This window comes from Spermophilus citellus (assembly GCF_964194105.1).
Source record: "Spermophilus citellus genome assembly, chromosome: 5".
Taxonomy (NCBI): domain Eukaryota; kingdom Metazoa; phylum Chordata; class Mammalia; order Rodentia; family Sciuridae; genus Spermophilus; species Spermophilus citellus.
In genome coordinates, this window is record NC_138186.1 from 13,546,410 (window position 1) to 13,563,258 (window position 16,849).

A 16,849-nucleotide genomic window follows, 5' to 3' on the forward strand; every position below is an offset into this window, starting at 1 on the left:
CTTACAACCCCGTGGCACCCGACTCCCATCCTAAGCATAAGACACCACCAGTAACCTCTAGAGAACCTGAAGCACACAGTGTACTGAAGGTAACCTAGCAACAGTGAAACTCAGACTCAGCTCAACTCCTGAGTAGGTTAAATCAACTTTTCATACTACTGGTCTAACAGAAGCCACCCATTTCCAAGAATAATATGTACCTCAGTCTCCAATGTTCTATATACCATGTGCTATGTTCAACAACAAAGAATTATGGGAGGCATTTTAAAAAAGGAAAAAGAGCCCACTATTGGAAGATAAAGCAATCAACAGAACTTGACTGAGACAGCCCAACTAGTAGAACCACTAAATAGGGACTTTAAAGTAGCTACCATTGCTATGTTAAAGGCTCTAAGAGAATGGGGGAACACAGGAACAAATGGAGAATTTCAGCAGATGGAAACCAGAAAAGTGAAAAGGAAATGCTAGAAACAGTTTTTTTTTTTTAAAAAAAAGGTCAGAAATGAAGAATTGTTTTAACAGGCTCATCCAAAAACCTGAGATACAGGTAAGCAAAAAAATCACTAACTTAAAGATAAACCAAAAGAAATTACTAAAATTAAAATAGAAGAGAAAAAAGGGAGGGGAGAAAGAGGAGGAAAGAATATCCAAGAGTTAGGGAACAATCTGAAATGGTTTATCATTTATGTAACTGGAATCCCAGAAGAGAAAAAAGGAAGGAATGAGAAGAAGATACTTGCAGAGACAGTGTCTAAAAATTTTCCAAAAATAATGAGACACACCAAACCACATATCTAAGAGTCTCGGAGAATCCAAAGCAAGATAATTCGGCCCCTTCTCCCCCAAACATCCTGAACAAGTGCACTATATTAAACCTGAAAAACACTAACAGAACAAAAGTAAACCACATACATAAAACACATACCTTGACACACTAAAGTGAAATGACTAAAAACCAAAGATAAAGGAGAAATACAGAGGGCTCTCAGAGGAAAAGACATACCTGCACACATCAGAATAAAGATAAGGAAGCACATTTCTCAGTACAAAGTATCAATTTGGAAGATGTCATGGTTTAGATATTAGGTGTCCCCCAAAAGTTCATGTGTGAGATAATGCAAGAACATTCAGAAGTGAAATGACTAGGTTATGGAGTCTTAACCCAATCAATGATTAATCCCGGTGGGAATTAACTGAGTGATAACTAAAGGGTGTACCTTTGGGGTTTACATTTTGCATCTGCTGAGTGGAGTCTCGCTGCTTCCTGACCGGCATTCTCCCACCATGATGTATTGCCTCACCTTGAGCCCCAAGGATTGGAGTTGGCCGTCTGTGAACAGAGATCTCTGAAACAGTAAGCCCCAAATTAACTTTTCCTCCTTAAAAGTGTTCTTGTCAGGTCTTTTAGTCACAGCAGCGAAAATTCTAACTAAAACAGAAGAAAATAGTGACATCTTTAAAAATACTAAAAATTAAAAAAAGCAGTAAAGCCAGAAATTTTCATCCAACAAAAGTATCTTAGAAAACTGAAGGTGAAATGAAGACTTCTTCAAAGAGGAAAAGCTGGGAGAATCAACTGCCAGCAGACCTGCATCATAAATCATACTAAAGAAAGTCTCTGGACAGCAGTGGGAACCTAACTCTAGTAAAGAAGTGAACCTCAAAGGAGGTTAAATTAAGGGAAAATAAAAGGTATCTTTCTTATTTTTTATCACAAAAATTAAATTCTTGCATTTGTCCACTTGAAACTTCATTCAACATATAAGTTAAAGCTACTGGAGGCCCTAATAGCTATATAATTCTGCAGCTTGAGGGCAAAAACACTAGTTTTTAAAATCAACTGAGATACCTTCAAGAGCTGCTTTAACATGTTGCCTCTTAAAACTTTTGACAATACTGTTTATTACTCACTTAGGCTCAATTACCCTTTGCTTACTAATTATATAATTTCAAATTGTAAATTACAAAGCCACCATTGAATAGTAAAAAATAGTTCTTAAAAAAGCAGTTTCCTAATTTAAAACAATCAAAATATCATTTTCTTTAAAGAAATCATGTTAAAGGTTTTTTTAAAAAATAGCTTAAAATTATTTTACATGTAAGCCATAGCACAATATTCCTAAAATTTGTTCTTCCTCATAACTGATTAGTTTACTCAGTTATTAAAAAGGATAAGAATTAAATGTGAAAATATAAATCTACTCTGAAGTTATAACAGAGCAATTACACAGTACTTTCATTATTATTATTACTTATATATCCTCAAGCTACTTAAATTATACATGGGGTATGAAAAAAACACATTTTTTGGAATCAGATACTGACCTAAAAAAATATGAACAATGAGTAAAATGATTCACAATTTCATGATATAATATTTCAAGGGATATATTCTGAATGCTAAAAAAATGAACTTTTAATGACAATGAGTATAACTTTTAATGAATCTCTCAATATAACACCCCAAATTAAATCTAAATATGGGACCAAATAAATGAATGGCAGATCAGAAAATAAAAGCACAATCAGGAAAACCTAGTGAGCAATGCAAAGCAAGGTCCTAATAGGAACAACTTAAATGTTATTCTGAAACCAATCCTGAGGAAGCAATTATGCTGCACTGGCATTTAAAAAACAAACACTAACTTTCAGAACTGGAAGGGATCATTAGATATTAAATCCAGAGGTTTCAAACCAAATTTAAAGCCTAATTAAATTCTAAGAGCCACTAAATGGTGTTCAGAAAACTAAAATTTTTATTGGTTCTACAGCTTACCCTACAAATAAGCATATTAAAGGTCTGAAAAAGGCCCTCTTAAAAAAGAAGTATCAAAAATTGGTCTGTTTAAGTCAGAAGAGGATATACAATCAATCAACAAATACATGAAAAAATGCTCACCATCTCTAGCAATCAGAGAAATGCAAATTAAAACTACTCTAAGATACCATCTCACTCCAATAAGAATGACAGCCATTATGAAGTCAAACAACAATAAGTGCTGGCGAGGATGCAGGAAAAAGGTACACTCATACACTGCTGGTGGTACTGCAAATTGGTGCAGCCAATTCAGAAAGCAGTAATGAAGATTCCTTGGAAAGCTGGGAATGGAACCACCATTTGAACCAGCTATTCCCCTTCTCGGACTATACCCAAAAGACCTAAAAAGAGCATACTACAGGGACACAGCCACATCAATGTTTATAGCAGCACAATTTACAATAGCTTGACTGTGGAACCAACTTAGATGTCCTTCAATTGATGAATGGATAAAAAAATGTGGCATTTATACACAATGGAATATTACTCATCACTAAAAAATAACAAGATCATGGCATTTGCAGGGAAATGGATGGCACTAGAGCAGACTATACTAAGTGAAGTTAGCCAATCCCTAAAAAACAAATGCCGGATGTCTTCTCTGATATAAGGGAGGTGACTCAAAATGGGATAGGGAGGAAGAGCATGAGAAGATTACCACTAAATAGGGAAGAGAGGTAGGAGGAAAAAAGAGGGAGAAGGGGAATTGCACGGAAGATGGAAGGAGACCCTCATCATTATACAGAATACATGTTTGATGTTGTGAGGAGAAAAAAAAAAGAAGTTTAGATTGGGTAGAGAGAGAGATGTGATGGGAGGGGAGGGGAGGGGAAAGGGGGATAGGAAGGGCAGCAGAATAAAATAGACATTATTATTGCTGTATGTATATGGGTGAATGTATGACCACTGTGATTCTGCAAACTGTACAATCAGAAAAATGAGAAATTATATCCCATTTGATTCAAATGTATGAATTGTCAAGATCATCTTACTGTCATGTGTAACTAATAAAAAAAAGAATGAAATCTTGTGGTTTGCAGAAAATGGATGAAATTGGAAGATATTATATTAAATAAAATAAGCCAGATATAGAAAGTTAAAAAAACAAATATCAAAAATTAAAGAAATAAACTTATATGCAAATGAATAAATTATTTCCTGAACTTTTACTAAGATTTCTAACTTTTTTTTTAACTCCTTAAGAAAAGGAACTTCTAGTTTCCCCTAGTATCAATGTGGAAATTAGGGGCATCAGATGGTATTGCAGATGAAGAAGTTGGGCCTGGGAAATAGGTGGTTTGTCTAAAGTAAAAAAGCTAGTTAGCAGCAGTCAAGGACAAACTGTTTCTGGACTCATATTCCTTTACTCCTTTAGACTATTGGCAGACAAAAATCTATCAGACCCTCTGTTACCCAAGAGGGGGAAATTCCAATAACTACTACCTTATGTAAGTATTTACACAAATATTTTTAACATTTAATTCTTCCATATACTTCAAATTTAATAAAACTAAATCAGTTAGAATTTTAAAATACTATCATATAGTGGGATAATTTTCTATGGCTAATAGTTCATAAATGAAGAAAATGTTTTTAAAAGATAAAGTGTGACATGATCCTCTAATGTTAAAATACAGTCATTTTTTAAAAAAACTACATTATCATACCCTTTTGGAAATAAATGGGGCACTTAACATTGAAATTTTAATGTCTTTAGCCATACTAAATATTCCACATTATTTTTATTATATAAAAAACTTAGCTACAAATTGATCACCAAAAATTTCTAATGTTTTTATAAAATCAGATATTCCAAATCCCTGTGCACTCTATATAAAAATCATCTAAGAACTGGTTTAAAATGCAGCTTCCTAGACCCTGTTCTCAGATTTTATTTTAATTCCATAAACAGGACAGGGGACCTGAAGCTGTATAACCAATCCAGGCTATTCTGATGTGTGGCAAGGCGTAGAAGCCAAGACAGATTAAAAGTAATTCACCACAGGGGACAGAGAAGAGAACGTTATTGTGTAATGAAAATCCAATTTCACATTACTATGAACTTCTTTGCAAGACACAGGCATCCAAGAGCAGCATATGATAACTTTAGACCTAATGAAATCCTGGCAGCACATACTCACTAGTGGTCCATTCCACAAACAATTCGCCTCTCCAGTCCCTATCACCCCACACAAAGGTACTTTTTCCACTCTCTGTCTCTTCTTTTATTATCATCAAAATCCCACTGCCTGGCTCTTCCTGAATTCAACAAGCCATGAAAGTTAGGAGAGCTTCTTCTAGACCACGAGCAACTATGGGCAATGATTGGTATTTTCCTCTTTGTTCATCAGTGTTTACCACAAAGACTGGCACAGGACTCATAATGAAGAAATAACCAGGACTGCTGGGTTCAGTGGTGCACACCTGTAATCCCAGCAGCTCAGGAGGCCGAGGCAGGAGGACTGCAAGTTCAAAAACAGCCTCAGCAATTTAGTGAGATCCTGTCTCAAAATAAAAAATAAAAAACAGACTGGGGATGTGGCTCAATGGTTAAGCACCCCTAGGTTCAATCCCTGGTATCAAAAAAGATATAACAAAGATTAACCCTTCAAAGTGCTAGAAACTGCTATTTTATATAATAGTTCTAACAATCAAACAGCTTTTTTTCTGTCACCTTCTGTTCCTGTTTTTCTTGCAGATCCTTCATCCCCTCACCCTCTTCTCTGTTGTCTCTGCTCTTCCCCTACAGGCCTTGTTTCTTTTTCCCACACCTGCCCTATAAGACTGTTAAGACCAGCTTCCAGCAGCCCCCAGGGATCCCTACCACAGCCCCCTGTGGTTCTGGAGCTGGTCTTCAGAACCAACCGGATCCACTGTGAGATGGGGAGAACACTTTCAAGATTAGGTTACAGAAGACTGTGGCTTGGTCTTCTATATTGCTTTCCCTCACTTTCTCTCCAGTCTTTTGCTCCAGGAAAATCCGTGTTGTGAGCAGACCTGTGGAGTGGCCCTCCATCTCCAGCCAAGTGCCACACAAACATGGCTAGAAGCTGGCCGTCCAGCCCACGCCAGTCTGCAGAGCACACAGCAGGACTGGACCCTGTAAGAGCCCAGCCAGAAGAGCATTTCTGAACATCAGATACTGGGAGAACTGGAAGTAATAACGGTGCCTACCTCATGGGATTATTCTTGAGGATCAAATAAAATACACATAATGTTTCTTGGAACAATGTCCAGCACACTGAAAAGAGTTAGAGAAATGTTAACTACAAAAAGTAGAATTTCTAAAAAAAAAAAAAATACGTATCACTTATAGTACTTATAGTACTCTTCTTCCTTAGTACTGAAATCCTGCGTATGAATTGCTTTATATGCTAATTATTTACAACCATTTGAATTATGAAAAAATTTTAAAAATTTAAAAATATTTTTAAGTTGTAGATGGATACAATCTTTATTTATTTTTATGTAGTGCTGAGGATCGAACCCAATGCCTCATGTGTGTGAGGCAGAAGCTCCACCACTGAGCTAGATAGCCTCAGTCCCCCCCCCCAAATTGAAAATTAATGTGCAAATACATGGGACAGAATAAGAGATGAAGGGCAATAATGGAATATGTTGATAAGTCATATTAACTGATACAGCAATCTACATTCCTCAAAACCTTTCTCATTTTTTCAAGTCCTAGTTCAGTACATATACGTATGCTCCTAGATTACATTCTAAGATTTAGATTATCATATAGGCAACTGGATTCCATGAAAACTATGATTCTTCCTTCTTGCATAAAGTCTGTAAAAAGTCTCTTTTTCTTTCAAGGCTTAATCAACTTAGCTCAAGGTCACTAGATGGAATTTGATAGTCTAATGAGACCTCTTCCAAATGTGCTGCCACAGCCATTGTACAGTCTATGATTAATTTTTATTGCTAAATACTGGGTCATTAAAATACATAATTAACCTATCACATCTTATATAATCATATACATGAGATAAGATAATAAATTACACGGTCACTGTAATTATTTGAAGTGAGATACATGGGAAATGCTTTATGTAGTACCTGACACATAATGAGTGTTGAATAAATATAGCCATGACTAGAACTATTCATCCGATACTATGTAAATCCAACGCCACACTCTCTGGGCTCTCTTCTTAACACACAGCCATTTTTAATTCCAATTTCCTCTCCTGGTTCCAATTCCTCCACCTTCTTCTATTTTAAGTTTCCTTTCTATAGGAAAATACCTCTAGTAACTCTGACTCCTCTTCATGATTATCTTACTTTCTTGGGCCTTCCTTTTAATCACTAAACAAACATAAATAAATCTTTATTTTGAGAGTTAACTACTAAAGAATCAAAATTAGAGCTTAAGTACTTGCAGGATTAATCTAGAAACTGCATTAGGTTAAGAAATGTCATGTGGACCTTGAAATTCATATTGCCAAAGGATATGAATTTATACATGATTCAAAAATAATGGATGGCAACCAAGAAAGTAAAAACCTGATGATAATTCTTATTTTTTAAACTTACAGCATCTTCCTTCAAATATACAGGTGAGCACTGTAAAAAGTTAAATGCAGTAAAGTATTATCAAGTGCAATAAATGTTTATCAAGTGGCTTTGTACCACAAAAAGTAAGGAATTTTTCACAAAAAAATCAAAAATTAAATTTCAGAAAAAGTAAATTCTGGCATCTAGCACAATGAGAAGCAACACATGTAATTAAGGCTACATTTACAAAACATCAGTAGACAACTGAAATAACTCTGTCTATATAAACTGAACTCTAAAAGAGGATTTGGGAGGAGGAAGCTAACCAAATAGATGGAACACAGGGTGACAGAGAAGACTGCTTGGCAGCACTACTACAGGAAGGCACTGGCTACACCGCTATGTGTGAACTATTCCAAATATGTGTGGTAGGTACCAACTTTCTCCCCCTTTCTACTGACACTGAATATTAATACTAAAATGCCTTAGCAATTGTAAACTCCAGAAGGGAATGATTACATTTATGAAGATCCTATAAAATAAGCCAGCACACACATGCATATATATATACATACATACACACAGTCCCAAATGCTAATGACTTATGATTTTTCAACTTAATGATGGTACAAAAGCATACGTATACACACAGTTTTCCACTGTCAATAATAAACTATATAAGATAGTCAGCACTTTTTTTTATAAAACAGATTTTCTGTTAGATGGTTTTGCACAACTGTAGGCTAATGGAAGTGTTCTGAGCACATTTAAGGTAAGCTGGGCTACACTATGGTGTTTGATAGACGTATTAAATGCATTTTCAATGTACAATGGGAAGTTGAGGAGCATCTGTGTATACATCTTACATCTACATACCTAAATAAATGTAGACATATATACCACCCCTTTTACCCTTCATTGCAGTCTGAATATAGTTTAAGAAAAGAAATAGAAGACTAACTTGGCAGAATTTCTAAAACTAGATATATAATTTAGATCACTAACTTTTACAAAGGTGATGGCATTTTCCAAATGTCATTTGTAAATAAACTAACACACACATACAAATGTAATAAATTTTAGGAAGCATTATTTTTCAAAATCTTACTTTTTCCAGCATTCTCTATTTAGTGGAAAAATTATGGTGGTCCTCCTTATTCAAAGTTTCATCTTCTGCAGTTTGTTACCTGAGGTCAAACGCAATTCAAAAATATCAAATGGAAATGCCAGAAATTAACAATTCCTAAGCTTTAAATTGGTCCCTGTTCTGAGTAGCATGATGATACCTTGTGTTGTCCTGCTCCTTCCCACCCAGGACGAGTCATGCCTCTGTCCAGTGTATTCACACTACATCTTGGTTATTAGATTAACTGTCATGGTACTGCAGTGCTTGAGCTCAAGTAACCCTTATTTTACTTAATAATGGTCCAAAAGCTCAAGAGTAGTGATGTTGCTGGCAATTTTATTACAGTAGATTATTACAATTGTCCTATTTTATTATTAGTTATTATTTTTAATCTCTTACTGTGCCTAACTTAATTTATAAGAGATTAACTTATAAATTAAACTTGATCATAAATATGTATGTATAGGAAACAGGTTACCTTGTTCCTGTATCCCATGCATAATTTGGTACTATCTGTGGTTTCAGGTATCCATTGGGGTCTTGGAATGTATCCCCTCAGAATAAGGGGGATACATTTACACATTCTAGTTCCATTTACACATTCTCCAGCTCATTGAGACAAACAGCTTACCAAGCTAATTTTAAGTACTGCAAGATTCACAATTTCTCATACCTGTTTGAGTGAAGATGTATGGCACAGAACTAAGAGTCAGGAGACCCTGGGTCTAGTCCTATCTTTGCCATTAAAAAAACGGAAGGATTGATACTGCAGTATTTCTAAAATGAAATAGCTCTAGCTCTAACGTTTTAGGATGCTTCTAGTTCTCATTATTTTTCAAATTCATTTTTATCAAAGTAATCCATATGCAAAGCTACTTTCTAAAGTTCAGTCTCTAAGATTAAAAGGTTAATATATTTGCTGCTTTGCCTATAAGATACAAAGAGATGAATCTCACATCTGTTATGTGTATATATTCTTTAAAAGACATGAATGCACATTTCCCTTTTATATTGGCATTTAATTAACCAGAATACCTATTAACAGATTTATGGTAATTCCTTCAGTCATTTCTTAAACACAAGTTAGTCTGGTTCTATATTATGCTCCTTTCTATTATCTGTTTCATTTCCAAATTTATTATGATGATAAAAAACGTTCTCTGACATGACAGTATGCACTGTAATTTGAAAGAAATGACTTTTTCACTTATTAGCTATAAAACAGAAGCAAGTTACTCTTTGCTTCAATGTCTGATAATAATTCCTTTAAAGATTATTGAAAAGATTAAATAAAATACATGAAATCATAGTACCTAGCACAACAAAATAACTGTATTCAACAAGCATGTGTGTATTTTAGAGATACATGTGACAATTCTCTGTAATAAACATCTCTTATTCATTCCTGCATAAACATCTCATATTCATTTCTGCATACTCAGGAGATGCAGCTGAAAAACAATGCAACAAAGAATGTTTAAATTATGTCAGCATGCAGTAATATTTTTAAAATTCCACTCAATAAACAGGTATTTAGCATTTGTGATAAGCTAGAATTTAAGAACTCAAAGACGAGTAAGACAACAGTCCTACTCTCCAAAAGCTCATAGTCTAGAAAGAATAGAAATTATAGTGTAATTAAAATATATAATAAAAATATATACAAGGAGCAGAAGTAGCAAGATGAAGCAAGAAATTAATTCTGCCTGAAGGAGTAAAGATGAAGTAGCTAAATAAAGTAGCATAGTAGAGGGGAAAGGAGGAGTTGCGGAGGCACTGTCTTGGGTCTAACGCTTAGCTCACCATTTACTAGCTATATGATCTGGGCAGCTTAATTTACCCGTGTTTCCTTGCAAATATACTTTACAGAGTTATTCTTAAGATTAGAAATACTATACATAAACATACTCTAGTATATTGTAATGTTAAGTGTAAAGTACCTAGTATATAGCAGGCACTCAGTAAACTGTAATTGTCTTGTTTTAGAAAGAGCGGTGTTTGCTTGCTTGTTTTTAACAGACTGGGTTGAAATGGCACTGTAGGTAGAATCTCTTGACTAATGGTCAAATTACACAAGCTATCACTAAGGTCATGAGGAAGCACATCCATCGGGATATGACCACTTATAGGCCACTTTCTGTAAGCAATGTGTGGCTCCTATCATGTGGGGTTCTACACTTGCTAGTAAAGCATGTTTCTTTCTGCACTTTCACCCTGACCACACAGAATGTGGCATATTCAAACCTTAGCTATTTCCTACTAAAGGTTACCTTGTTCCTCTAACCCACATCTCAGTCTTGGTGTTGATTGTTCAGCGTGTCCTTTATAAAACAAAAATGACCGATGAGCAAATGGCAATTATTAAGATCATACTGGGAGATAACTAAAGCTAACCCTGCTTTGATAACTATTAAGAACCTAATGGTCTCGATGTGTGGAATTGAAATCAATTTAGGATGAGAATCTTCTACATTTTAAAATACTGGTGAATCTGGCCACGAGGTAAGTTACATTTACATGCTTCCAAAACTAACTTTCTCTAAATACCCTATGATGAGCTAAGCTAGTCATTAATATATACAAATACACATTTCTGTTAAGTCCTTACTTATTTCAGTCTAATAAACATAACTGATACTTTTGAAGTATGAAATTGTGCATAAATACAAGGAAAGCCATAAGTAAGATAATGCTATCTACTTCTAAATCATGAAATTGTCTTTACGTCAATTTAATTTTTCAGAAGTATAAAAACATGTTCCACCAGGGGCCATGGCCCACGACTGTAATCCCAGCTGCTCAGGAGGCTGAGGCAGGAGGATCACAAGTTCAAGGCCAGCCTCAGCAACTAAGCAAGGACATAAGCAACTTAGCTTGACCCTGTCTCAAAATTTAAAAAAATAAATAAATAAAATAAAAGAGCTGGGGATGTGGCTCAGTGGTTAAGTGCCCCTGATTCAATTCTCAGTACCAAAAAACTAAACTAAACAAAAAACATGTTCTTGACCTGCAGCCACCAAGTAAAGGCTGTGTGCTCAAAGTTAAACTACACCTTAAAAGTGAGGATAATGAATAAACCAGAACCTTCCTTACTTATGTAGTTTCCACATTCAAGGAAATTATTGCCCTTAAAGTTGTCCTTGTGGTATATAAGCCCATTAAATTTTGATCTATGAATATGTGAATTTTTTATATAGAAACCTATGTACATTGGTATGTTTTAAAAGTATACAAATGCATAGATACTTATATGTAATATACATTATTAACCAATTTGACATTATGTATTTTGAAACATTAATATTCATTTGAAATTAACAGTGTTACACATATTCGAGAATGAAATCCTGAATATGGTTTTAAGTTTTTTTCTCCTTTGCAGAGCGGCTCCTGAGGACTCACCAAATTGCAAATGAATCTATTTTTTAAAATTCGTAACTCAAAAGTACTTCCACGTTAACAAACCCAGAAGTTTCTTCACAGAGCAAACCTACACATTAGATAAAAATAATTATCTGTATTATGTCTATTCTAATAAATGTAAATTGATGTTAAAATTTAGCGAAGTCCAATTCCTGATAATCTTGACGAATGAGGGGAAATATACAAAATTATCAAATGTCACAGAAGCAGCAGCTTGAAGCTGGTGGGAGAGAAACAGACAAAAGGAAATGAGAGGGAGAGAGGGCAGATAAAGCTAAAATGCTTAAAAGCACTAGACCTTGGCCCAGCCCCTGACCCACTATAATCTACTTAGTCATCTCTATCGCTTAAAAAAAAAAAAATGGAAAATAACGGTGGAAGCAAATGGATCATTGTGAGCAGGGAATTTATGTCCTGCATTAGGTTTGAGATTTGCCAGAAAAAGAGCTACACCAGAAAAAGATCTAAACAGCAAAAAGCGAGGTGTGCGTGCATGTGTGCATGAAAGGGGGAGGGTGAAGACATAAAAGCTAACTGTGCTCAAGTCTCAGCACTAACGCTACTCCGCGCGTACTACACAGGCTGGGCAGCCTCCGGGAGCCGGGCAGGAGGCGGGGGTCGCGGATGCACCCCGACGCTTCAGCAAACGGTGTAGGGCGCCGGCGCCCCCGGAACCCGCACACAGCGGATCCCATTAACACCTTCGTCGCCGGGACCCGCGCCGCTGGCTCCGAGAGGGGCGCGCACGGGGGTGGGGCGGCAGGAGCGCTCCCCCGCCCTCCGCGGACGCGAGGCAGCAGGCGAGGGGCGGCACCGCCTCCCGTCCCCAGCCCGGGCGCATCAATTACCCGTGAGGTTTCTCAGCACCGTCCCGTGGGCCCAGAGGCTCAGGACCTGCTGCACCGACAGGTTGATCATGGAGTGGTCGCCCCCCTCCGCCTTCATCTTCCCCGGGGGGCGCCCGCCGCCCTCTCCTGGGGCGCCGGGCGGCGGCGGCTGCGAGGCTCGGGGGGCGGCGGCGGGTGCGCGGCTCCTCCAGGCCGCCGCCGCCGGCGGAGGCTGCGGGGCGCCGGGCTGGGCGCTGCTGCTGCCGCCAAGGAGCCTCCGGGGGGGGCCTCTCAGCGTGTCTCCCAGGCAGCCCCCTCCCCGCCGGGGAGACATTGAGGACAGCGGACCGGGGAGGGGAGGGGGCCGGGCGCTGTCCCCGCGCGGCCCCCGAGCGAGCACTCGGGGCGGAGAGGCCGCCGCCGCTCCCTCTCAGGGGCAGCGCCGCGCCGCGGGGGCCCGACACGCGACGAGGCCGAGGTCACACCGGCAGGCCCGGGGTGATGGGCAGCCAGCAGGTGCAGCCCCCGACGGGGCCCAGCTCATCGCCGCGCGAGGACGAGGAGATGCGGGGCCGGGAGGAGGCTGCGGCGGCGGCCGCGGCGGCACCTGCCGCCCGCCTGCACGCCCTCGGGTCGCCGACACTCGAGGAACCGCCCCCTCCACCCGCGGCCGCCGGCGGGGCTCTCGTGCGCGCGCGCGCCTGCTCATCCCGGCCCCTCCTCCCCCGCCCTCCCTGGAGCGGCTGCGCACGCTCACTGCGCCCGCTCCCCGCGACCCGCGGTCCTGAGACAGCCGGCGGGTCCCAAAGCCCTCCTTCTCTCTCTCCCCTCGCGCTGGAGCTCGCGTGGCTGACAGCGCCGGGCGTCCGCCCGCAGTGGGGCGGAGGGAAGCGCGGCCTACGTCACTGGCGCCACCGCCGGGCCTCGCTGCCGATTGGGTGCTCCAAGGGAACCGCCTCCACGCCCCTCGCCCCCGGTCCCAGGGCGCCCGCCCTGGGAGAGCTGGAGCTTTTGCGCTGGGCTGGGCTGTGCGCGCTGGGTGTAGGGCAGCTCTGGCCCGCCCTGAGGGCTGCTAAACTTGGTGAGATGATGCTCTGACAGTTCATGAACTGTCACCTTCGAATGAAAGGTGTTTGGATGCAACTTTTTTTTAAAGGTGTATAAATATCTCAACATTTAGATTTCTTAATTTGAGGGTTTTTTTCCTGTGAGTTCTGTGACATGGGAAATTCTCTTACGGGCAGAATACATGTGAAAGCCACTAAGAAATAGATCCGCTTGGTCATTCAGCCGGCCTTTCTACCTGCAGCGAGAACTTGGGCCTCCCCAGGTACTGAGATCAGTAATCACCTATTGATGCGAGGCTCAGCAGGTGTCCTAATCCTCAAGGCTTTCAGGGGCTCTAACTCAGGGTAATAGTCTTTCTATCCAAAGTGTAAGTCTCTGTTACTCAGCACTTAACCTAGATCTCTCTCCCCCCCGCCCCCAGTTTTGCTCTTTCTTCATGTCCAGGTTAGCCTGAGGAGCACTTTCTGTTCAGCTACACAAGTTGAACTCCTCCTTGAAGTTTGAAACCTTTTAAAAATTAAGATTTGGCAATAACATAAATATGCACTAGACCACCCCTGCTCCAACTCCATCTTTTTTCAAGTCCCTCTGACATCTGGTGAGAAAACTTACAAAAGGCAGTGAAGAAATACATACTGTAGCAAAGTCAAGTATACTTGGCAAAGCACTAAAGGATTGAGTGGCCTGTCAACTGCTGCTCTTGGTGATTACTTTAAAAATAATAATGACTACACACATTCTTATTTATTTATATGTATTTTCTTTTTGATCTCACAACAGGAAAAGAAAATTTTGAGATCATTAATAAGAATTGAACCAAAACTCATAATAGAGTTTGCCTTACTCCTCGAATTTAGAACTAATTAGTTCTGTTACTTTAGGATTATGGAATATCATACATAAAAGGCCTTAACGGTTTTCTAGTTATTTTTATTTTACACTCAGGAAAATGATTTTGAAGAATTAATTAACTTGATAGAGGTGACACTGTTTTAGAACTCAGTGTCTGAATTCCCAGTCCATTTTTCTTTGCAGCAACCACACCCTCTGTCAACTCAATATTAAATCCCTAACATTAAAGTTTTGAATGGGAACATGGAAATTACTTAATGGTACCACTGCAGGATTTGACTCACATGAAGGGCTCACAGCAGAATCTGAACAGGAGCTCATGAAACTCATATAAGAAAGTTAGTGAGCTTATAGTGTGGTCTTTGGGTGTTCTAAGATTACATAATGATGTTCAAAACATGGTGGCATGCATTTAAAACATTCAGAACTTGGGACAGTGCTTCAGCAAGGTGCTCCATAAATATTTGTTGAATGAATGATTGAATGAATGTCATTAAAAAGTTAGCATTTTCTTGTTTTGCATGATTTTTTTTATGGAATCCAAGTATTGATGACTAGAAATGAGATAGAAGCCTTTAGTAAATAATGCTTTTTGGTAACCAGACCACTCTTCACCCAGTTTTCAGTTCAATTTAAGTTAATAAGCATTTATTGCATCTACTATCTGTAATTTTCTGGGCGAGGCATTATCTGTAGGATTGGAAGATTAATAAGGTACTACTCTCTAGGGTAATTAATTACATTTAATTTTCGTTTGCCTTGATAATGCAAATGGTACCCTCTATGTTGGGAGCCCATATCATTAAGAGAATTGAACATTGTCCCAAGGGCCAGAGTTAAGAAAACCAAAACTGAGTCAATACAGAAGTGTCCCATGTTGCAATGAACAGGAGCTGAGCACAAAGGAACTGAGCAGGACCCTTAGCCTTGAGCCATGGAGGTGTGCAACTGGCTTCTGCTTGGGAGCAGGTGGACCCCATCTCCGTTGTGCTTTCTCTCTCTCTTGTCTGCCTCTCTTGCTTCCCTTGTGGGAACTGGGGCTGAGGAGCCATCGCTGAAACCCAAGAAAAAGGTATTTTTTTCTGTCTCTGTGTGATTATTTCGTGCCAACGCAATTCACCTGGAGTGACCCTGACTGATTTAGAGAGTGGTGGCATAAATGAAAGTTGTGACTGCCTTTCCTTGCAGATTTTTGACATTGAGTTAAGACACCATCAATCCAGGAATGGCTTAGTCACATTTCTGCAAGAAATCAGGGGACATCCCAGATGAATCCCAAGAGGTCCCTTTCAACCCTGTGCCCTTGAGTATGTAATAGACAATTCACAAGCAGTTCTTAGTTTATTTCTTGCCTATACGTGAGAGACACCCATAGTCTTTCTGTTGTATAGAGAGAGCTGAGAAGGATGCTTTTATAATCAATTTGAAGGCTCAATGATATTGATCTTCTAAGGAAAACACTGACTGTCAAGGACATCTCTCTCCACCTTTCCTGCTCTACTCAGCAGTATCAAACTCTGGGTAGGTTCAGTAGATCCGCATCTGGGAAGTATGATTTGATCATGGGCTTCAACCCTTACTAGCCACAAAATAGGAATAATCATAGTATCTCTTCAAATTTTTGTACTCCTTTTAAATATAGCATGTGCCACTATCTGGCACAGTGGCATATGCCTGCAATCCTAGCTACTAAGGAGGTTGAGAGGAGGATCACAAGTTCCAAACCAACCTTGGCAACTTAGCAAGACCTTTTCTCAAAAATAAATAAATTAATTAAAAGAACTGGGGAGGTAGCTCAGTGGTAGAGCATCACTGGGTTCAATCCCCAGTACCGCAAATAAATATAATAATATCACAGAGTTCCTTTGTCATGCCAGGCATTGCACCAAGCACTATATTAGCTCATTTAATTTTTAAAAGGATAGTGTTAAAACTCTACAACATCATTAGATGATTGTTTTTCTAATGACACACCCCCATATTTCTACTCAAATCCTGTTCCTGTGCATATTCCCCCCGCCCTCTCTCTCTCTCCATTTCTCCATCTCTCCCTCCCTCCCTCCCTCCCTCTCTCTCTCATACACAGATAATACACACACAAAAAGTTCTATTGGTTGTCTTTTGAGGAAGAAAATAAAATTAGGTGAAATGAAAGATATGAGAGGAAGAAGAAATATGCATATTATTCTAAAACATAGGCCACACTAAAATTCACATGTTGAAATGTTTCTCAAA

General features: G+C 39.1%; 1 protein-coding gene across 7 annotated transcripts in view; it reads right to left on the minus strand.

The window, feature by feature from the left end:
• TMEM170B (transmembrane protein 170B) overlaps positions 1 to 13,033 on the minus strand; it is a 143,982-nt gene extending 130,949 nt beyond the window's left edge. For all 7 annotated transcript variants that reach the window (XM_081294698.1, XM_081294697.1, XM_081294696.1 and 4 more), the window contains exon 1: positions 12,716 to 13,033. In XM_081294698.1, coding sequence (XP_081150824.1) covers positions 12,716 to 13,028 — 313 coding nt within the window. In that variant the 5' untranslated portion in view covers positions 13,029 to 13,033. The remainder of the gene's footprint in view (positions 1 to 12,715) is intronic.
• Between the last annotated feature and the right edge of the window lie 3,816 nt (positions 13,034 to 16,849).